Source organism: Lepisma saccharinum, chromosome 8, assembly GCF_977018435.1.
Source record: "Lepisma saccharinum chromosome 8, izLepSacc3.1, whole genome shotgun sequence".
Classification (NCBI taxonomy): Eukaryota; Metazoa; Arthropoda; class Insecta; order Zygentoma; family Lepismatidae; genus Lepisma; species Lepisma saccharinum.
Window position 1 is genome coordinate 21,485,763 of NC_139236.1, and position 25,272 is coordinate 21,511,034.

General features: G+C 35.9%; 1 protein-coding gene and 1 non-coding gene across 2 annotated transcripts in view; one reads left to right on the top strand and one right to left on the bottom strand.

Annotated features, from left to right (window-relative positions):
• The window catches only part of LOC145991698 (uncharacterized), a 71,226-nt gene that overhangs the window by 11,483 nt on the left and 34,471 nt on the right, over positions 1-25,272 (top strand). The window contains exon 3 of the mRNA XM_083127756.1: positions 24,234-24,749. Within this exon, the coding sequence (XP_082983882.1) occupies positions 24,234-24,749 (516 nt within the window). The remainder of the gene's footprint in view (positions 1-24,233; positions 24,750-25,272) is intronic.
• TRNAT-AGU (transfer RNA threonine (anticodon AGU)) lies at positions 7,524-7,595 on the bottom strand. The gene has a single exon. It is a non-coding gene; the product is annotated as a tRNA-Thr (tRNA).

Consider the following 25,272-nt stretch of genomic DNA (forward strand, 5'->3'; position numbering starts at 1 on the left):
TCCACACAGTGTTGCAAAATGTAACGGGAAGTGTAAATGAAATTTTTTACAAAGCATGAAAAATGGTACATAACACACATGTGCGAACATGCCATCATTAATTTTCAGTTTGGTTAGGTGGATTAGCTCGGCATGTATATCAGTGAAAAATAAATGTTCATTTCTACCGATAGCCAATCGTATGAGGCGTCTATAAGGGAGAACTTGGAAAATCGTTGTTTATAGAAATTAAGACTGTGCATTGGTAACATTGCTGGTGTTTCAGTGCCACAAAAGGTGTGTTTCGAATAGAGTTGCAAAAAAGCCAGCTTTATTGAATGGACGTTTTTTTATTCGATACAATGCCTGCTTTTTTGGGAAAAAATGGAAAGTTTGGCTTTTTGCCAATTAGAGCTAACCTATTTCACTTGAAGTTACTGTTATAAGCTTACAGGTTTGTAATGACATACAACTAGCTAAATGAAATTTACATGATGTAGCAACCAAGAGACAGATATTGTCCAATCCCAGTGGACACACATTGCATAACGGTTCAGATACACTTTTAACCCTAGCTTACAGAGGGGGGAAGGTGGGCTTTCAGGCCCACCGCCTCTATTTTTTAGATTTTTCATCTGTTTGAAAATAAATTACGTTGTTCCCTAGGATGTTCCCAATATTTATTTATTTCTTTTGTTCATAAAAACAAATGTAATGTAATTAGGAGGCAAAATGCACTTGGTCCACATATCAGGCACCATCTTTGAATGTGTCTCATTCGAGACACTCATGCCAGTGATAGTGTACAATTGGTTGTTAATGATGGTAATTATTTTATTTAATAAACAACCACGCTTCTACAAACTGAAAAGCATTAATAAAAAAATATGAATTTTGTGAGTTTTAGTGAATGATAAGATATATGTGAGACACCCATGCATTAATTATTTTTTATTAATGATAGTAATTTTGTAGTAAGTTTTTTGTATGGCATCATGGCAGTGGCATATACTCTGGGTCATCCAGGTAATTGGAGACGACCCTGCTATAATTTTTGAAAAGTTGTTTTTTTTTCATTTCTTCACAATATTCTTTCCAACCAACCTTCCATTCATACATTTCTTTCCTTCTAGCGTCCGAATGTTTTCAGCTGTTTGCCGCGGAATGTCCAAGAGCCTTTCTCTATAGCTCGACCACAAGGAAAAAAACCTTCCCTCAAAAGCGTTCGCGCATCTTCCCTGCCGTTATCGGTGCTCGGGGCAGTGTTGCCAGGTCAGACTTTAAAAAATCGGGAGATTGTTCCTTGGGAAACCAGAAGATCTGCTACAAAATCCGATGATCTAATAGTAGCGGATGAACGACCTTCTCGGGGGCGGCATAGGCGTTTCCAGCGAGGGGGAAACAATGTATTTTTATCAGGCGGGTAAACGAGGCATATTACCCTGTATAATGTTGCCCTCTCAGAAAACACCACTTGAGTTCCTACATCCCTATTATAATAATGGATGTAAATTACTGTGACTGAAATCAACTCATACGTCTGAAATAATAAGTACTTTTATGTCAACATTCATTTTCCAGAAGAGAAGAGGAGAGGGTGGGTGGCGACCATCCTTGCACTTCCTTCTGGACGTCCATGCCGCTATATAATTTTGTAGAAAATTAAGTATTTAAGTATAGAATAGTATATTAAGGATAGAAAATTAAGTATTTTCAAGCCGATGAAACTTCCAAGCAACTACGGGGGAGGGGGTGCATTATTTCCTTTGTAATTGAACTATGCCACTTCGTTATCTAGCAAATTTCTTGTTATTAACACTCACATGCTTTATTCGTCAGTTATGCTGCCTCTATGTTGCTGCATTTAATATATATAATAGACACACACACATACATGCATAAAATAATTTGCCCACGCTACGAAGTCAGTGTTTCTACTTAGTAAGGCAAGGACGTTTCACTGTGTTTGTGTCACTTCATTCATTTCATCAGTTTTTCATCCATCCATATTGTCGTACTTACCCGTAGAGGCACAAAAGCGACGTAAAATAACTAAAATAGAAATAGATTTTCGGGTGGGATAAAATACAACCATCTAAAAATAGTAATGTACATGGACGTCCGCAGGATTTTTTCCAGGCAGGGTCAAGGAAGGTATTTTTTTCCAGGGGGGGCAAAGAAGGCACATTTTCTCCAATAATAGTGTTGTTCCCTCAAAAAACATTGCTTAAATTTCGATGTATCATATTCATGCAATAATTAACACACATTATTGCAGCTGAAATGAAATTATATGTGAAAAATATAGAATTTTTGGTTGACTTTCATTTTCCAGGGTGGGCACGGCCATCCCTTGCACCCCCTTCCGGACGCCCATGGTAATGTAGTAATAGTAATAAAATAATAATAATGTCCTAGCACAATTGAGTATCGTTTGGCATAATTTCACAGTTCAAACAGCACTTTTCATGGCTGAGTGTAGTTCCACTCTCCCCTCCATGTTCAAGTAAGATGAGCAGGAAACTTGTTTTTGACCAGGCCGTCGGAGGTGCCATAGCAATAGTTTATTATGGAATCCTCCCGAGAAATCAATAGGTCTGGCAACACTGACGTTGGCCGCTCTAAAGGCTCCTTCCCCCTGTCTTTTTCCCCCACCCGCCAGCGCGATGGGGTCTGCGCAGGTTTCTTTCCTTGTGGTTCCACTATAGCTGGTGGACACTTCTCTGCAGGGTGAAATCCCACCGAATCCCTTTAAATCCCTTGGCAGGGAGGGAGGGGAGAGCGGAAGGAAACACTGCTTCTAAGGCACGGTGAATCCGTGGCCAGGTAACCTCCTTCTGGAGAGAGTCACCAGTTGCACTTTCCACCCCAGAGCCTTTGCCCTTCCCTTGGCTGGCACCCTCCTCTGCCATTCTTCCCTCATGGCCTTTGTATCGCAGGAGCTGTGTTGTTTATGACAGGGAAATTTCTTAGGGACGGGAATTCTGGGTTCACAAATTACACACTGAAAAGGTTGATTGATTGATTTGGTGTTTTATGCACAGTAAGGCTAATCGGGACTGAACCTAGAGTTTAAAGTGGGATCGGAACCACTATGTGCCTCCACATGGTATCGAACCCAGGACCCCTTGATTACAAGGCAACGACGCTACCACTGTGCCATCGCGAAGGCACGTACTGAAAAGGGAAGTAGGGAAAATACATCTGGAAATGCACGAGAAACAGGGAAATCTGAACAACATTTACGAACCAATTCTATGTTAATTCTCATTTTACATTTACTTCTGTCTTCCTGATCTCTGCTACTTGAACAGAATTTGGAAAGGGGAAAAGCTTAAATATTGAAGAACAAGGTAATTAAATAAATTAAAATTTAAACTAGATATCCAAGAATATACACCGACGACCTCCGTTTCAGAGTAGTTAGCATTATTTCATACAACGCCAGAGATCCAGGGTTCGAATACCGGCCTGGCCTAATTTCATATCACTCGTCATAATTAGCCGAAAGTGGTACAAAAGTGTCGTAAAATAGCAATTTAATCAATCGATCAATCAAGTAATTAAACTATTTATATGCTTACTTTTTTTCCATTTTTAAATTTTAAAATGCATGATTATTTTCTCTTTGTAACCTTCAAAACCAGTGAGAGTACTTCTTTCAGGAAAATGAATAATATTTGAAAGGGAAAGCTATCAGAAAAATATATATACTCTATTAGTTAATTTACGTTGCTTTTCTCCCCTCTTTAGATTAATAGTGATCATTAAGATGAAAGATGTATGAATGTGAAATATATATAAAGAACAAAAGCACAGCCATTCTTTTATAACATACACCTCATAGCGAAAATTGAAAACTGTTTAAAATATCATATAAACTGATTAGCTAAGCAGCAAATAATCTAAAATAACTATTTCAAGCATTTATTTCTTATTTAATTTTATCTTTCATCACATTTCCTTACATTGAAGTTGGAACACTGAGATGTGATCAGTTGTTAGTTAAAATCAGCTGCTTTGTAAACAGCTGAACATAATCAAATCATCCAGTGAGCTGTTCTTCTCAGTTATATGAAGAAATATTGATGTCTGGAGTATTGTTTACACTCAAGAGTTATTGATTTATGTAAGTATTAAGCTGTTTATTTGTTTATTAAGAAGGGGAAGAACAAATGTCACGTCCGTTACAAAAAACATGAATAAGTTTATATCACACCAACCCTAATAATGTGATGTAAGTGACTCTTGGTAGAAGTGGGGTTATGTGCATTGTTTATTGATTTCTAGTGTATTCTGTTTTGTATAAAATAGCATTACCTGTGAAAATCCTGTAACGGACGTGACAAACTTTAGTGTAACGGACGTGACAAGAAAAAATACTCTATTTCTTGCTTGTTTTTCATATTTATTTTCCTCTCATTTAATTACTTTTAGAGCAGGGTCCATATTTCTGGCCTGATTTTCATATTTCTGTAACAGTACAACTAAATTTTCTTTATTTATGTAATTCAAAATGTATTTGTTGTTGGGAGATAAGATTTAATTCAGTTTTCAGACCATACAAGATAGGACTAAAATGTCTCATAAAATAGGTAGGCCTACCTAACCTAAAAAATATTTCTATAAATTAAAATGAAATTATATACTCAAAACTATAAGTTGTTTAATAAATAAGGATACAAGAACTAATGAGGCTGAATTAACAACACTCAGATATAAACACCATGTTCAACTAATAGCAGAGCTTCAGATTCCATTATGCTACAAAGAAATAAAACTTTCCACATACTTCAAAATGGTATTAAACTGTTAATGAAAAGCAATAGTACCTATTTTTAACATGTTTTGATAATAAAACAACCTTTTATTATGTTTAAAATCTATTTGAAACAAAACCAGCTGGAGCTGACCAACTTCAACATGTTTATTCACAATTCTAACAGAAACTTATTAGCAAAGGCATGACAATAATATAAATGTTCAACATTGCAACAAATGTTTATGTTAAATGTTACTTTTAGGTTATTTGGCCCTAAATTTATTTTTAGGTTATTTGGCTCTAAATTTATTGTTTTGTTTCAGATTATGGCTCCCACTCCCAACAAGACAAGAATGGCTAAATGTATAGAAGAGAGAAAAAAGAATCAAGAGCAATGGAAGGCTTATTTGGAGAAAGATAAATTGAGGAAGAGGAAGTAAGAGAGAAGGAAAAAAATGAATTGACCAAAGATAAAAAACTGTTAGCTGAAAAAAGGCAGAAAGATAAAGAACGACAGCGGTTGTATAGAGCAAGAAAGAAGGTGATTCAAAATGGTGGTCAGAGTGAGCTCGGTTCATACAAAAGTCCAAGAACAAATGGCAAAGCAGTAAAGAGAATAAAAAATGCATTACCTAACAGTCCTACTAAGAAGGTTGAAATAACTGTTATCAATTCAATGCACCATTTCCAGTCATATGTCAACAAAAACATCCTCATTGGTAAAACTAGTGGTGACCTGATGACAAAAGTGTATATTTTGAAGCCTGATGAGTGTGAAAAAAGTAGTAAAAAACTGCCAAACCGTTGAAGATACAGTGATGTATACAGTGACGAATCTGACAGTGAAGAAAGCTTTGGAAATAATGACTTGGACAATGAAATGGAGTATGACAATGAAACTAATCTGAGTATTTTACAATACAGTGATTCCTTTTCTCATGATAAAATCTTTCCAGGAGTTTATGTGCTGGTCAAACTCACTAGTCATAAAAAAAATGAATGTCGCTATGTGGCTGTTTGCCAAAGCAATGTGAAAGATGGTGATGTTAATGTAACTTTCTTAAAAACATATGACAATCGAAGCAAAGTTTTCAAAATCAGAGATGAAGGTGACAAAATTATCCTTTTCAAGGATATAATCAAAATACTGCCTGAACCACAAATAAAGAAAGTTGGAGACAGAATTATGTACCAATTTTCAAGAAGAATTAAGATTTTAGAAAAGTGATAATTTACGACCTGTGCTGAGAAAAACATAAATAGTCTATAGACCTAGTGTCCACAAAGGTGTAATGTCTTTTTTGTTACTCAACCTGCTTATTAAATCAGAATTAGTCCATAACTAGCCTAATCTCTTTCCCAGACCTGTTTCTTTTATGTTAATTAATGTTAATTCACTAGAATTGTAGTATTAAACTTTTGCAACTATGTATAACTATATTATTATTATGTACAATGTTGTATTACATAATATTAGTGTTTTTTTCAAATAAAAACTGTCATTATAAATGATGCACTTTTTTGTCACGTCCGTTACAAATCCTTTGTCACGTCCGTTACAAAGTTAAACATTTTTCAATAAGACATCAAAACTTTTAACAGGTCATACTTTATAGTCTTAAGAGAGCATATATTAACATTACTATAACAAATATTTACCAGTTAATTTGTCTGTCCAATTAACAGAAACTATGGAAAACCCAACCCTATGTTCATTACAGGGTGTTTTACACGTCACGTCCGTTACACCTCTTTCATATCAGATAAAATCAAATACAGTTAAGTATTTGGCATGACAATTTTTGTGACTGTACATTTCAGTGAGTACAACCTTTCTCAATAATTAAAATGGATACAAATCTTAATTAGTGTATTTTTTAATACTTTTATGTTGTGTACGTGTCACGTCCGTTACAAAAGAATGGCTGAGCAATGATTCCAACTTGGATAACCTCTCACATCGCAGGAAAATTAAAGTGGGGAAAGGGGGATTTTCAGCATCCATAGGGAATTTCATTCTGAGTCAAGCAGGAACACAACAGAAGATTGGCATGAAGAATTGAATTCATGTGGAAGGTGGCTTTGTGTTGTGCTTGGTGTTCCTATTGGCGATTCGAAAATGTATTATTTGTTTAGGTGTTAGTGGTTTAGTATTCGTGCTAATGCTGTGTTTACTGAAGTTAAAGGCAATGGATGTAATTGAGCATTTGTGTCTGAAAATATTTGGAACTAGATCTTTTCCGGAGAATTTGCAAATTTTTCATGCAGGTAGGCCAGTATAGCATCTCTTGTACCACATCTATAGGTCTTGAACTTATACTTCCGTGTATAAAAGTAAAAATTGGGAATGCATGGATAACTGTGTACTGGGGTAACTTGAATTTTACACTTCGATTAATATTCGATTTTATTTCACTAGCACATTCCTTTCATGTTGTATGTTACAGGTTTTTATTTTATTAGGTTTATTGTACTTTCGTGATTTATTATTTGAAATTCTAAACTTAGATTAACTACAATCACAACATTTAATTGATAGTGGTCGCAACAATAAGGTAAAAGTTTCCACACCAATATTCATAAATCCTTTATGGATGCTGAGGTAAATTTACAATGAGACTTCAGGAGTGGGTTTATGAATCAAGGGTAAGCTAGGGTTAAAACTAAACATGTAGTCCTGATGAGCACATCTGACCATGAAATGGACTTAAAACAAGCTTTTACATTGAAGATTAGGCACACACAGGAGATGTACTACGTAGAAATTTTCAGCAAGAAATGCAGGCCCGACCAGGACTCGAACCTGGGTCTCTGGCATACTGTGCCATTGCTCTAACCACTGAGCTACCGAGCCGGCCAGGCCTCACTTGATTTTTCGCTTTCGCTGTTTTACCTGTGTGGAATAATTTCTGCCAGTGCTACCGCTACGGGATCTGTTGCCTTTGAAACACAGTAGTCTTAGAAGTTGCCTGGTTCCTTCCAGCATAGAGATGTTAATTATTGAAGATTAGGCACACACAAGCTTTTACATATTTGTGTCTCAATTTAAATGTTGATGTCATAAAATATGAAACAAATGTTAATATCAAAATATTCGATGTTTTGGGGCAGTTAAAAATCTTTACTGTTTAACACACAAATGCAGAAGTATACGTATTATGTGAATGTGTGTGTAAATCCTATTTAACAGAGCTTTGAGATGGAAGCGACACGTGGCTCTTGGAAACCAACCCTGAGAAGTAAATGCAATCTTGCGATCCAAAGCAACATAAGCTGCAAGTGTCGCTTGTCACTTTGACCTATACTGTTTTCTCAGGGAACTTTCAGACCAAAGCAACAAGTGACATGTGTCACTTGGAAGCAGACCCTCAATAATTCATTCAACCTTTTGAACTGAAATGCGACAACGAGCTAAACACTATAAACTACACTTTTTTCTCAGTGGCATGCATTGTGCTGCTTCGGTCTGTTGTTCTTGCATGGAAGGTGAACGTTTTGTTTTATACTAAAGGAGACTATGTCGCTTGTCATCTGTGACTTCAGCAGTCCCGTAGCCATTAGGGGAAGGGCTCTCAGCACCCCCTGGAAATACCATCAGCCCTCCTTGACATTAGGTAACACTATTTTGTATAATTTGTTTGTAGTGAGGAGTGAAAATTTAGACAGGTCACAACTTTAAGAATAAATCCACAGAACATGAACAGAAGCCATTACTAGGGCCCGGACTTTTGGGATTTTATAGACATCATTTTAGGCTTTAGAAAGAAATGATTTAGCCCTTTTTAGGATTTTTTCCCTACCTGTATTTTTATTGAAATCAATCACAAATGTTTGCATTTACATAAGCATCAATACTGCAAACACATTTTCCTTCACATATTACATGTTTACTAAACTTAAAGCATACAGAAAACACAGTTTTTAGAAAATACAGAAAATAATAAAAACTCAAAGTTCGAGTTTAAAAAATACTAAGTTAAAAGTATTCAAAGGTATACAAAACAAAATCGTCACTTTTTTAAGATGAAGTGTTGCAATAAACAACCATGTACAATCCCACATTATCTGTTGTGAAAGATTTCCTATTGTCCCTCAACACATTTTTGTATTGAGCAAAGGTTCGTTCCACACAACATGAAATGATTGGTGCATACTTCATAGATACAGGTTCTTTAGGTCCCCATGGTAATTCTCCACTTATTTGTTCTCCTTGGAGAGCTGCAGATATATTCATCTTCACATATCCAGGATTTCGTTCCAGGACTTTAGAGAGCTTTGAAGAGAGTACACTGCCTAATAACCCTGGTACTTCCTACTTTGAAAGTGTTTCAGTGATGTTCATTGCTTCGTTTATTGGAAGTGATGCACCTTCCAGGTGTTCAATGGTAGCAATTAAGTCAGCAAAGTTGGATTTTGTGAATGCAAGAGAAGCGATAATTTTGCTATTATGTAGAGCATTCTTCGCCGTCGAGATGCAAGCAGCTTTGCTGCTGTCAAATTTATCCACAACACTTTTCATTTCCTAATAATGTTCAGTTTAGTAGAGTGCAGCTGATAACCAAGTTCCCCAGTGAGTGATGATTGACTCTGGAGGAAGAGGTATTTCTGGTAGCAACTCTTTGAATGTCTGAATGCGACTTGGTGATTTCAGGAAAACTTTCTTGACAGAAGAAACAATATAATTTACTCCTGGGAAATTGTTTATTCCTTCTTCTTCATACCAATGTAAACCATGCGCTAGGCACATTACGTGTATCATATTCACATAGACAGAACCTCTCCTGCTTTAATTATATAGCCGGCACTAACACTAAGCAGGAGGAGAAACTTTTCATCTCAATTCTCTGTAGGCCACACAATACGTAGGGCTTCTCTAACAACACAATCTATAGTGCTGTGATTTGTTTTCTCTAGTTCTTTGCATACGACTAGATGCAATTTTCCAGGTTCAGCAGAATCGAGCTTCCCGATGACCAAATTGGCAATGTAATGGCTGCAGCAATCCGTGATCTCATCAGCACAAAGCCACATGTAATGGTTACCTATGTCAGCTCTTATGGTATCTAGTGTCTTCTCATGGAGGGGTTTCAAATAGTTCTTCTGCAAGGTAGACTCATCTGGAATTTTGCGACCACTAATATCTTCAAGGAAACTGTGTAAAACCTTGTTCTTCAACACATTCCATGGCACGTTTGCTGATACAAATGCCTCTCACAACTGCATATTAAAAATATCCACCATAGAATTTGTCGCAGATGAAGAAATAAACAGTTGAATCAAAGTTTTCTGCTTTTTTGTGGGTTGTTGACTCCTTATGTTGCTCAATTTTTTTTTCCACAACTTCATTGTTTTTGACACACTTGATAAAAGATGACCTTACCATCTGTTGAAAAATGGGAATCATTAACAATCCATTGTCGAAGTAAATTACTTTTTGCAGCTTTCACTTTAGGCATGTTGCAGCAGGGAATAACTTTGACTAGCTCTGTTATCTTCTCTATTCCAAACTGTAACTGCTTTTCTTACATTTACAATCTTAAACGGGAATCTGTTGGATCACAACAATGACATTTTGGAAAAATTTAAAACTTGTCATTGTTAAGCTATCTTTTGTAATGCCAATTTTGCTTCCCTTTTTTTCCCTCATGCCTTTTTCCTTCTCTCATTTCCATTCCATTTTCTGTGTGTGTGTGTGAGAGAGAGAATACCTTTTCAAATTGCCGTACAGCTAACACTCTGATGAAACAAAACAAGGTTTCAGCATTTTTTATTTTTTTACATTTATTTAGCCTTTTTAGGATCTTAAATCCTTTTAGCTGTTTATAGGACCTATAGGATTCATGTATTTCATTAATGGCTAAAACAAAAATATATGTTAGAATTGTGACGTTGCGAAGTAAGGAATGAAATATGTTAATATCTGAGAATGCAGGCCCTAGCTATTGCGTTCGCTCATTTTGTTTATGAGCTGAAGTCTAAGTAGCTGCAAGTATTTAGAAGATTATCTAGACTTTGTAAGTTTTTCATGAGGGAGCTTCTTTATCTGTGCCTTCACTGTCCCTTTGCAGCCTCACATTTTAGACAGCAATCTGTGACTGTCATCATGCAAATTCCCTTCACATCTGCATCAAAGGTCAACTGGGGGTGGAATGTACTGTAGGCACTGTGATTGAATATTGTGCGTTTTTTTATTTATTTTGTGATACAAATATCATCTAAAGTAGTATGGAGAGGGTAAGGAATGATTTCAATATCAGGCAATTAATACTTCAAGAGATGTTTTAAAATATGTAGAAAAATGTAGTAGGCTATTTGTATATTTATGAATGTTATATAACTTAATGAAACCTCCCCCCCCCCCACCCTCAAACACATAATTTACCTTCATTTAATACTGTTAATTTTTTCAAAAATGGACTTGGTTTACAAAGATCAGTGAGCCCTCCCCCCAGATCAATTCTAGGTACGGGCCTGAACTTCAGTCTGAAAGCTCTTTCATTGGTGCACATCATGTAGCCTCGGTCTTGTTGGTGGATGCTTGCTTACAGACTGAAGGCTTCCATGCCACTTGTCACTTCAAAGTGAACCCCTTTTTGATAGAAGGTTCCTTTTATAATAATGAATGACCCTGTGGAGTGGAATAAAGTAATGTTGTTGCCAGTGACGTGCGGTGACGTCGACACTTGGGGTAGCAATCAGTGACATGCCCTAGGGAGGTTGGTGTGGGTCATACCCCTCCCCCCTTTAGGGCCCAGTATTTTTAAAAAAACGTCAAAAACAGGAAAAGGTTGCAAAATGATGAATGAGTACTATAAAAGAAAGTAGACGTAACTGCCACCCCCCTTCGAAAATAAAAACCGATTTGATTTCACTAATAAGCCAGAGATCCCGGGTTCGAATCTCGGCTGCTTGGCCATGAGTGTCTTTGTGTTTGTCCCTTCATCAATTTTATCGTATCATCTTTCCAAATAGTCAAAAGTGGCAGATAAGCGATGTAAAATAAACCAAATCAAGTAATCAATCAATGATTTGATTTGATTTTTGTTCCTTATCGTTGCTTTTTTGTCACAGTTGGTTAATCGCGAAGATGATACGATAAAAGTAATAAAGGGACAAACACAAACACCCATGCCCAGGTCGGGGTTTGAACCTGGAACTCCTGGTGAGCACGCTGTGATAACCACTCCCCCACGGTTGGTTGATTTGTTGGTCGATGTGGTGTTTTAAGTCCACTTTATTCACAGAAAGGCTAATTGGGGCTGAATCTACAGTTTAAAGTGGAGTCCGAGACACTATGTACCTCCACGGGGTACCGATTAGGGACCACTTGCACTCCTCCATGGAGGTCGACCGATAACAAAGATGAGTGGAAATACGTATCGGTAAAACAAACTACATTTTTCGTCAGTGGTAATTTTCAATTGCATTTTTGAAACATCATATTTCTATATGATTAACGTTTTTTCAAATATTTTGCATTGCTTGATTTCCCTAATTTCTCCATCCCACGATCTCGTTACTGAAGGATCCGGGCTCGAGCCTTGACCTGTGCATGAGTGTTTCTTTGTATCCACCCTTCACCCATTAAATTTAATAAACGTTCATCGTCACTGTGAAATCAGGAGTCCAGAGTTCTCTCTTTATAATTGTTCCTCATGACTTCCATAACCTCATTCGCTACTTATCGCTATTAAATGTATACATCTAGGAAAAGTTATGGGGTGGCAAAAATTCAATATATTAGAGGAGATAAATAGGTAACAGAACACACTTTTTTGTAGTTTCAATAATATTCATTTGGCTTTTTGAGTTCTGGAATACATTTTTTATTCCAAGTTATTTCATACTCACTGCAGAGTACAACACACAGAGACAAGAATGTGTGATCGCCACTGGTTTGAATCCCAGCCTGGATTGTTCTTTGTGAGGGCCGTTCGTCAATTTCATCATATCATCACTCATCCTCATTTTTGCGATAATCAAATGCGGCAGAAAAGCGAAGTGAAATAAACCAATTCAACAACAACAATAAGAACGTGCGTTCTCTTGCTTAAATAAATATGTATAACTTAGCTTACCCATTTTTTTTTTCATTGGAGGCCAAGAAATTAGTATATTTAAATAAAACCCTACTAAACCAAGATCGAGATAGAGTGTGAGCAAATATTTGTTATTTAATCATTATATATTCCATATTTGAAAAAGAAAAAGAAAGCATAACATTATTGTAACTCCATTAAGCCTTGTTTCCATGATTATGAAAAACTAAATATGCTGACCAAGGCAGTAATTTATTTTATTAAAAAACATAAACTAACGTAACGTTTCAACCTTCTAGCAAGGTCATCTTCAGACTCTGTACTCAAACATTTGTACTTGATACAGAGTCTGAAGAAGACCTTGCTAGAAGGTTGAAACGTTACGTTAGTTTATGTTTTTTAATAAAATAAATTACTGCCTTGGTCAGCATATTTAGTTTTTCATAACATTATTGTCTGCACATAATACATTCCCATTTCATAAATAATAAAAGCACATCCCATATTGTACAACGTGTAAAAAGTTGTGTAGATACAGAGAACATAAGTCCTGCAGAAAATTTTCCCCTGAGTTCTTTAGAGGATTTACAAAGCAATCGACTGGAAACCAATCCCCTATCTAGACTGGAGGGCCTGAAAGCACGGGCTTTCAACCATTGGAGCTGGGGGCGAGGGTACGAGGGAGGTAGAGGCAGAAATCTTCCCTTCCCCTTCGGACAGTTGTCTCTACCTGGAACTAGTGAGGCGGAGGAAGATCGAGCTAGGGTAGTAGTTCCTTCCAGCTTTGCCCGCGTATTGCACTGAAGAACGAGAAGCACATGAAAATGAAAGTGTTGCATATAAACTGTGGCTTCAAGACAATAAATATTGTGATTTGAAAATAATTAGAGACGTGAGATTGATTGATCTATCTCTGCTAGACTAGCTACTCCTCAGTGTGTGTCACTGGTTGTTGCCTTGTAATAAGAAGGGGTCTGAGGGATACCCAGGGGTTGATGACTAATTTTTTTAATCTAATTTTATATTTGACAGCAAGTCCATACATAATTGAACTATGATTATGCCATATTTGATATATTAATATTAATTTCCATATAAAGTTTAAAGATCAGAAATGTATTTATGAGTGAAATAGTTGGGATCAGGACATGGACTTGTAAGAAATAAATTTGCTGGGCTGTTGTCTCACAAAGGTTGAGAACCACTGTACCAAGCAACCAAAATACATTACTAGTTGCTCCATGACCAGGTTTAGCAGCCATTTAACCAAACTATACATGATGTACTGGAAAGCCAGAATGCAAATATATATTTTAGTGAACACAAAATTTAATGTAAAGAGATGTGATACTAGATTTTCAAAAGGTAGAGAAGTATTTTCTTATTTGTTTCATGTACATGTTCGTATAACATGTTCAATAACATTGAAAATCATATCATACTATTAGGTTCTATTAAAAACCCATACAAAACTACTCTAGTTACGTGAATATGTTTATACTACATAAATATATTTAATAAGCCTACCGAAATATGAAGATAACACTCAGAAATAACCACCCATTCAAAAAAGCCAACTTTCTTGAAAACACTGTTTATATCTGACTACGAATTGCATATTGTAAATTGTATTTTATATTTAGAAATTAGTGTCTATTTTACAGTAGAGAGATAAAGAAAAATCATGGCAGAAGAAAAATACTGCCAACTCCTGTATTTTCATTGAATTGAGACACTTTTGTGAAAAAAATTTAAAAAGCCCAACTTAATGAGCCTCCGGTTTTTTCCCCAAAAAGCTGTTTTTCCGACCACTTCCAACTTAAGTTTCGAAACTGTACATCATGCAATTACCGAAAACAATAAAAAAGAAACTTGGATATTTTCATGAAAATAGTGTTCCTTACATGCACCTGCCAACAACCATGCAATGCATCAGGAATGGAATTTTCAGCTTTACAGCAGATACTGGAAGTGCCTGCCGTTTTCATCCAAACACAGGTTCACCCATTTCACCATGTTGGCAGCAACTGAACGAAGAGTAGAAATGTTAATGTTCTCATTTGCTACACGAATGTTTGTTTCCAGGTGTTGTATAGTTTGAGGATTATTTTTGTATACCTCTTGCTTTAAGTAGCCCCAGAGAAAAAGGTCAGGAGAGGGACTGGGCCATAAGTCTTTACTTATTATCCGGTCACCAAAAAGGTCTTTCAACATGTCTAATGTTTCATTTGACGTATGACATGTTGCCCCATCTTATTGAAACCAACAATCACGTTCGTTAATATCCAGCAAAGAAATAAATTGCATGATAAGTTCATGGTATACTGTGCCATCGACTGTAGTGTGGTAAACAAATGTCCGACTATTCAGTGCCGTGACATTCCGCACCACACCTACCTTTAGGGTGTGCAACTGTTGTTCGTGTAACACATGTTGATTGTCAGTTGATCAGTATCTGGAATTCTGACTGTTGACATAACCATTAAGATGAAACCAAGCTCCGTCGCTGAAGAACACCTTGTCCAATACATTGATTCCTTGGTCTCGAATAAAAGATTGTAGCCAATGGCAGTATTTCCTTTGTGAATCCAAGTCTGGCATCTTAAGTTCTTGAACAACCTGTACCTTATATGCACATAGGTGCACCATTTTTAAAGCCCTGTAAGTCGTCATTGTTGGTAAATTTGCTTCTGCCACAAGCTTACGTACAGATTTCCTTGGTGATTGTGAAATACGCTGTTGAAGGGTTCCAAGAACCTCTTGTGTAAGAATATGCCTTTGTCTATCGTGTTGTTGTTTTTTTCGTGTACGGATCCAGTCTCACGAAATTTTGAAACAAGTCTACATATTGTTGACTTATCTGGAAGACTAGCATTGGGAAACTGTTCTTGAAATTGTGCTCTCACTGTGGCATATGAATTGGAACGAAAATAATGTTCAATAATGAAAACCTTCTCTGTAGAGTACCTCATTGCACCAAACAAGAATAACTTACAAATCAATAAACACAAAACAGAACACAAAATGAACCTTACAAGGAGACCAACAACACTCAGTAACAATACTCACTGTTGACCGAACATGACTGGCCTTTCCTCTGTTTCTTTCCAAGCGGGGGAAAATGTAATCTCATCGCATGGTTGCCAGGTGCATGTAAGTAACAATTTTCATGAAAATTTCGAAGTTACTTTTTTATTGTTTTCAGAAATTTCATGATGTATACAGTTTCGAAACACATCTTTTGTGGCACTGAAACACCAGCAATGTTGCCAATGCACAGTCTTAATTTCTAAAAACAACGATTTTCCTAGTTTCCCCTTGAAGACGCCTCATCTGATTGGCTAACAGTAGAAATAACATTTCTTTTTTCACTGCCATAGATGCCAAGCTAATCCACCTAACCAGATTGAAAATTACCGACGGTATGTCCACACATGTGTGTTATGTGCCATTTTTCATGCTTTGTAAAACATTTTATTTACACTTCCTGTTACATCTGACAACACTGCGTGAACACTAATGAAATCAAATCACTGTTCCCCGGTTTCAAAATATATGCATGAACAAGGCTTCATTTTGGTATAAGGATTATATGTGTACCACTGCCGGCACAAAAGTTGTACTATCCCCAACTCCAGGTTGCATTGTAAATGGAACACCCTGTACATTGTCATATGACTTTAAGATACAAAACATGCTTTCGATGGTCAATTATCACAGTTCAAACATGCAGTTACTCAAATATAACAAAATGACATAGAAAATAATAATCCTATAGTGCTACAGCCAAATATTCGGACCTGGCTTACCTACCGACTGCTGGCCTCCCTCCCATTCAGGCCACCAGGGGGGTGTGAAGATCTACAGCCAGACTGAGGGACGGGTGGTCGGTCCGACCAACCCCCAGGCACTGTAGGATGTCGTGACCGGATTACGCTTACTCACTCAGAGCTCCCCAATTTCTGGAGATTGAACACATGCCATCCCGCAACCGCCACCCAAAGCATGGTGCCTTATACCTCACGGCCACAGAGGAGGACATGACATAGAAAAGTCGCACACACAAAAATTCTGCACAATGTCAAAAAGAAGGGGAAAGCTCAATGGTCGAAAATGTAGTCAGTGGAAATAAGTGTTTCATTATCACTTTTATCAGAATCCATATTTGATAATTCACTTCCGCTTCTAACTTCTTTAAGTGTGGCAAGGATATTTCCATCTAAAACATGGATTGTCAAATCTGAATCTCCCACCAGGTTCCATACCGAAAGACTTACGTAAAGGGTGTCGAGTGGTCCTTGGGACCCACAAGTGCCTATTGCTCCAAAACTAAATGCAGTGAGGAAAGTGGCACAGTGGTGTTACATTATATTCCAAAATATGAAGCTACTAAAAAGGAGAGGGAACTGAGTGTTATTGCTTCCGAGAACGAGAGCGTTATACTAGGAAAATAACTTCTCAAGCAATCTGTGTAGTTTGCTCTTGTATGAACTGTGCAAAGCAGGATACTGATTGAAAATTGTCTGTCACAAAGGTCATCTGGATATTAATGCCTCGTGTGCTGTAAAAATTTGATGTGAAGGAGGAACAATCTGTGACTGTAATGCACAGATTGGCAAAGAAGAGACATTTAAACCCACAATTGGTAAAGAAAGTCTTCATGAATTAAGTAATGATAATGGTATAAGATTGATTACTTTTGCAACCTCAAAGAATTTAATTGTGAAAAGTACCACTTTTATACATAAAGATATCCATAAATATACCTGGTCTTCTCCAGATGGTAAAACTCATATTCAGATAGATCATATTCTCATTGATTAGAGAAGGCATACTAGTATAATTGACGTTCGTACACATAGAGGTGCTGACTGTGCCAGTGACCAGTATTTAGTAATTGCTAAATTAAGAGAAAGACTCGCAGTGATAAATTATAAGCAACAAAATCTAAAAGTTCTAAAATTTAATACAGGAAAATTTGCTGATGAAAGAATTAAGAAAGATTACCAAATTAAACTGTCAAATAGATTTGATGTTTTGCAGGATTTAAATGATGAAAATATAAATGAAACAGACGTAAATAAGAATTGGGAGCACATACGTAATGCATTAGAATCAGCAGCTAAAGAAAGTATAGGATACCATAAACCGAGAAAAAGTAAGCCATGGTTTGATAATGAATGTTGTAATCTAATAGAAATAAGAAATCAGGTCAGACTTAGGTGGTTAAATAACTCGGATGATACAAATCTAAGCAATTATATTAGAATAAAGCGAGAAGTTAACCGCACATTTAGCAAAATTAACGAAATTGAAACAAACAGCAAAAACAAAAATATCGGACATTTATATAAAGGTGTAAATGAATTTAGAAAGGGGTGGCAACCTAAAGTAAACTTGATAAAAGATAAAGACGGTGATTTTCTAGCTGACCCATGCGATATTCTAAATAGATGGAAGAACTACTTTAATGACCTTTTAAATGTTCATGTAGGAGATAAATCAGAAGTAAATGAAGTACACACAGCAGAACCTTTAGTTCCAGAACCTCACTTGACTGAAGTTAAAGATGCTATTAAAAGGCTAAAGAATAACAAAGCACCTGGCATTGATTTAATACCAGCGGAGTTAATTAAATATGGTGGAAATTCGTTAATATGTCAAATTCATAAATTAATTTGTTTAATATGGAATAAAGAAGAAATTCCTCAACAGTGCAAAGAATCCATAATTGTTCCTGTGTTTAAGAAAGGTGATAAAATGAACTGCAATCATTACCGTGGAATTTCTCTACTCTCAACAACATATAAAATATCTAACATTCTTTTAACAAGACTAACCCCATATGCTAATGAAATTATAGGTGATTATTATCAATGTGGATTTAAACGTAACAGATCAACTACAGATCAAATTTTTCACATCAGACAGACACTTGAAAAAAAGTGGGAATATAATCAAAATGTCCATCAGCTATTGATTGATTTCAAAAAAGCATATGATTCAGTCAAAAGAGAGAAATTATATAATATATTAGTAGAGTTTGGAATACCTAAGAAGCTTGTTAGTATGATAAAAGTATGCACCAGTGAAACAGAAAGTAAAATTCGTGTGGGTATTAATATGTCTGACAAATTTACAATTCATGATGGGTTAAAACAAGTAGATGCATTATCTCCATTGCTCTTTAATTTTACCTTAGAATTTGCTGTTAGGAAGGTAAAAGAAACTAACGAAGGACTAAAATTAAATGGTGTGACTGAGTTGTTAGCATATGCAGATGATGTAGACTTATTAGGGTATGATATAAATACAATTAAGAATAATGCTAAAATATTTTTCGAAACTGCTAAAGAGATAGGTTTGGAAGTTAACAGAGAGAAAACTAAATATATGCTTACAGGTCGAAACCAAGTGTTAGGTAATAATCAAAATTTAATTATTGATAACAACTCATTTGAACCAGTTTCCAAATTCAAATACTTAGGAGTAATATTAACAAGTGAAAATTATATTAAAGAGGAAATAAAAAGTAGGCTTAATTCAGGAAATGCATGCTACTTTTGTCTTCATAAACTTTTGTCTTCTCGTTTAATATCTAAGAAACTAAAAGTTAAAATATACGAAACAGTAATTTTGCCTGTAGTATTATATGGGTGTGAAACTTGGTCCCTTACATTGAAAGAGGAACATAAATTGAGAGTATTTGAAAATAAGATCCTTAGGAAAATATTTGGACCTAGAAGGGATGAGGAGACAGGTGAGTGGTGAAGGTTACATAATTTGTATTCATGTCCAGATATTATTAGAATAATTAAATCAAGAAGACTTAGGTGGGCAGGCCATGTGGCACGAATGGGACAGGAAAGAGGAATTCACAGGATTCTTGTTGGGAAACCTGATGGTAAGAGACCTGTTGGAAGGCCAAGACGAAGATGGAGGGACAACGTTGAGATGAACCTAAAAGAAATCGGTAGGGATGGAAAAGAGTATATTGATCTTGCTCAAGATAGGGACAGATGGAAGGCCTGTGTTGCTGCAGACATGAACCTTCGGGTTTAAGAAGGCTAGAGAGTTAGTTAGTTAGGAAAAATTTGAAAGTTTGCATGAAAATAAATACACATGTTGGGTAGCTATTAAGGCTATTCAAAATATTGTCCTTTGTTGTTATTTTTTCTCCCATTTGGCAGCATAGCGCTTCAGAGCCAACTAAGAGTAGCCAACTTTGCAACATTTCTTCTTCATGAATGAAAACGCTCGTGATTTTTTTTTCATTCTTTCACATTCCATAAAGTAAAGATACCCTAAAGCAGTAATAAAATATATGAGTAGACAAGAGAAATGTTAAGTAGAAATACGAATGTTGAAAATATTTCATGATTCTTCGTTCTGAATTTGAAAATAGGAAAATGTATGTGCATTGTGAAACACTGAACAGGTTCTCATCCACCTGGAAAGAATTGCGGTCACATTTGAATGCAAGAAGGAAAATTTATGATGATTTTATGCGAAATGTTTAGTAAAGATACCTTGCATAACACCAAACGATTCTGCAAAGTGTGTCTTTTCCTTTGTTCTTGGCGAAAAATGGTTTGAAACTCCGGCACAATGTTGCTTCAACTGAGATTAACGTGTTTTACTGAGCTCTTTGTTAGCAATCTCCTGGAGTAGTTGGTTAGATGACAGCACTTTCGTTTTTACTGTTTTCGTCAAGATCGAAACATCGTAGGTTCAAATCCCACCCTTTCCTTATTATTTGTTCCCTTCTATTTACCGAGTACGAAGTGTTCTAATAACGTAATATACTATTATATAATATTACTGTAAATATTTATGCGATGCATGCTCAGTGGCGGCGATTGGGTTTCAAAACTGGGGGCAAGGTGGGGGGAGGGGGAGGGCAAGGACAGTTTCTTTTCCTTGGTAGATAATGTTTAGCATAGTGCTGGGTCACCTGCCCCTCCACACTCCATAATCGTCACCTATGTGCATGCCTCAAGTAATGCTTCTAGTAATGTTTTTAATCTTTCAGTGATTGGCAGGATTTTAGGAAATACTTTTCCTTTCATTCAGCTGTTATAAGTTAACACATATTAAGAACTTACATGTCAACTTTCTGCATCCGGAAATGCAGGACATAAATCGCATAAATATCAACGGAAATATCCAAGAAACGTAGATAAGCATTCTCGTCCAAAGCCGTTTACTTCCCGAAAAAGATTTCGCAAAGAAGTAGGTTTGAACCCATGACCTTCCATTCCATAAGCAAACGATCCCCCTACACCACATCGTTCACGTTATTTTATGCACTCGGTTCGGATTCCACTTTAAACTGTAGGTCCAGTCCCGATTAGCCTTACTATGCATAAAGTTGACTTAAAACACCAAATCAACCAATTCATCTCCTTTCAGAGTTGGCCTTCTATGATACTGTAGTCGGCCAGCATCCGAAAATACAGTTCTACTTCGCGTATACCAGAGTGTAATTGCATTTAATATTGAGACTAATTTTACTTTAAAACTACAGATTAAAGCGATAATAGTGTCCAGAAAAAGAGCCTCAAAGTAGATCTTCACACAAAGTATTTTAATCCATTGCCAAACATTTCAGTTAAGAATAATATTATGCTTTTCCATTGACCGTATTTTCGATTCATGGTGAATTTGCTAAAAGTACCATGTCAAGAAATCAAAATATGTAAGTTTTACTAGTAAATGCATTTAAAATGCACAAAACAACAGGGGAGGAGAAAAATAAACCTCAAAAATAAGTACAAATGCAACGAAAACTGTTAAAATACTGACACATAAACTAAAAGCCGAAAAAGGCCGAAAAATGAAAAAAAAAATGTAAAATAGAAAGTGTTTTCCGGCTCTAACTGAAGGGAAACGGACATGATATCAGGTTTAGCATTGTTTTTAAGGGTCAGAAAAAAAGTTGATTTTTCATCAACTTCCGGACCCTAATTAGTAATTATGACCATTGAAAAAGTTGTAGGTAGCTTACTTAAAATTTTCTTGCTGAGAGATCGTATCGTCCCATATCTCCACTTCATAATACAGAAAAACATCAAGTTCATATTTCGAAAATGACTTGCAGTTTTCTACCACGAAAATATGTTTTTCATAGTTTGAAGTTCGTTAGTATTATCTTTCAAGATTTCCATTGTTTTAATTTCACACATATTTTATATTTCATATGTTCCTCTCTGTTTTCATACAGTCTTTGGAAAAAAGCTGAAGTTTCCTGTCAAACGGAGTCTGGTTTAAATGACTTCTTTTTGCTCTCCTGTTCCTACTTTAAACAAACAACAAAATACTTCGTAACTTCGTACTTCGTAACAAAATACTTTGTATCTGAATTTGTTTCCTCATGAAAATTGCCATGAGGAAATTATAGATATGACATTATGTGTGAATTGGTTTCTTCAAACTGGAAGCAAATTTTAACATGAGCTACCTGGAGAAGAGGTAGCGTGCTTGATTCTTACGAGGGAGGTCATAGGGTCGATTCTCCACCTAGGCAGGATTTTTTTTCAGGATTATATCGTTGGGTGTAAAGTTTATCCACCGTGCTAAGAAGTTAACATTGGTCTCTATTTCACGAGAGGAAAGGAAATAGTAAGAGAAAGTTATTTCGATGAAGTCACATGCCACGTGGAATGCGCAGAATCAAGTTACATAGAGTTAAGTCTGTAATGGTGGTTTCGAATATTGCAAAGTTAGTGCGGAAAGTTTGTTATATCTGATACTCGTACTTTCTGTTGAAAGAAGACAAACATTTTAGATACAAAGCAGTGAGGAATTAACGATCATTATGAGGTTTTGAATTTTTTCTTTGTCACTCACTATATAAATACTTATTAGTAGCTTCTTATCGAATTGGCCTTCGTCGCAATAACAATTTATTTATGTTAATTAGCGATTTACTATTAGTTTTAGACGCATGGTAAGATGGTGCTGAGGGGATTGGCAACAGTCATTACGAAGGAACGGACATAAAAAATTACCAATCTTAGCAATTTGAACTCATTAAACGCTCTCCTTCGTTACAGTAATGCACTGCATCACTACTTAACATAACTGTGTATCTTTTTTTAGTATATCGAAATCAAATAATCAATATTTTAGGTGTCAGTAAAGAACAAACAATACATAACTTAAATAACATTACATTTTTCATCCTGAATACATATATGTGATTTGTGAATTAATCATGATGTGTGTGTTAACACAATATATGAACAATAACTAGAAAGAAAAGTTTTAACTTTAAATCCTGGAAATTTCCAACTTCTAAGTGGAAATATGCGCAGAAGGGACGTCCTTCAAGTGTGCATCGGATTAATTTTTTAAATATTCTAATATCAACAGTATCTGTTCAGCAAACAAAAAAAAGGAAAGAGGAGAGGGTGGGATTTGAACCCGCAACCTTTCACGCTTGATGAAAAAATAAGGATAGCAGCGCCTAACCAACTGCTCTACGTTAATTTCATGACGTTATACCCTTAAAAACATGTTGACGTGTATGAAGACTCCCACTTTCCTGTGTTTCAAGCACATTTTCTCGACAAGTCGTGTAAAATATATGTTTTTGAGAACTGTTCGATATTATGCAAGGTATTGTAAATAAAATGTCGCATAAACTCCTCACAAATTTGCTTCTTTGTGCACAAACTTGATGGCAATTTCCTCCAGGTGGAGAAAAACTCTGTTCAGTATTTCAAACCCTCCAAATTTCAAGTCGAGCAAACAGAATCGTAAATATCCTTCAAGGTTTATTTTCCAATTTATTATTTCTGTTTGATTGTGTATTATAATAGCGGTTTATAGTTTCTAAGTTCATGGCAAGTGTTAAATTGAAAACCTATCACCGCAGCGTTTTTCGTCTAGTGGAAGGACCTACTCAAAGTTGGCTACTCTCACCTAGAGCTGAAGTGCAATGTTGCTAAGTTTACGATTTCGGGACTTAGAATTATTTCGGGGCGGTCAAATAAGAAGTTGCGAAGTGTACCACTGCTACATAATACATTTCTCATTCACTTTGGTACATTGTGGTAGTGACAGGGGTATGCCGAATGTCAAGTTTTATATTTTCAACTTCTTTCTTTAACTTTCATTATTTGGAGGTGCATTGTACAAATGTCACCTCCACTAAAAGCCCTGTCATTTAAAAAAAAAAAACTCATTTCCCTACAACAATCAGTTCTCAAGCTACTTTTTTTTTCTTCACCAAAAGGCGTGCACTTGAAGAGTTTCCATCCTCAGAGGCTGCACATTCACAAGAGACTCGATCCACTAAAGGTTAAACATATGAAATTTGCTTCTTTCTATGGGTTACTTTTTCAAGTAATTATTGTTATCTTTATACTAAGTATACTATTGTACTTGGTAAAAAAAAAAAATCATGTCATCTTGCCCATCTCTATATAAATATGTCTTTTTATTTTTAGGAATGAACTATCAGATTTCAGTTTGAAATCAGAACATGGGGCATCTAGTGAACATTGCATTCTGCTAGAAAACAGAAATGTTAAAACAATCGACACACTGTCAACTACAGCTAAAGAAATTTCGGCAGCAAGTGCAGAAGACGAGAGCATGAAGTCATTCAAGAATGAGTCAAAGGAATTTGATTTGGCTGTGGATGATCCTTTAGAAGTCAACTTGAACTTGACGTGTGATAGAGAAAAAAGTGTATTAATTCCCCATTTGGAAGAGCCTAATTCTGAACTGAAATTCGAAGCACAAGAATTTGCAACAACTTGGAAGATAGAACATCAACTCACATCAGAAACATCCTTAGGACACTCTGTTAAATCTCAGCAAAATGTAGTGGAGAATGAAATTTACAGAGAATATGTAGATAAGGCTCATACTATTAAGAGTGAAGAAATTTTCATTGCAGATGAACCTATCGAGCTTTCTGGTTTGAATACTGAAGATGATTTTGAAACTCCATGTCTGAGGTATGTATTTATTATAACACACATTAGAACTTAGCCTAATAATAGTCATAAAATTATACAGGGTGTACATAAAGTCTGGTAACACATTGTAAAGAAACTATTAGTGTTAGTAAGAGTAAAGTTGATAGTTTTTTTGTATTGCTTTTTTTTTTTTGGCAGTTGTTCACTGTAGTTTCATTTCTTGCTGTTAGATGGTGGCAAATTCAAGATGGTTCTTTCTGGACCTACAAATTTTTGTGCAGCACACAAATTTCTATTTTCAGCTCCATAAAGCACCATCTTGAATTAATTTGCCACCATCTAGCAGCGAGATACAGTAGCGGCTCGTGCCTAAAATAACAGGTGAAGAAGTACATTTATAGGCATTGAAAAAACAAATAGTAAGTTGAACTGAATCATGCTTGACTCACCTACGTTTTGTAGATCAAATCGATCCTTCTATCTTTCAGGGCTGCAAATCTATCAATAATGTCTGCATGGAAGGGGTGACATTCAATAAGTTCGTTCATGAGCTGTTTTTGGA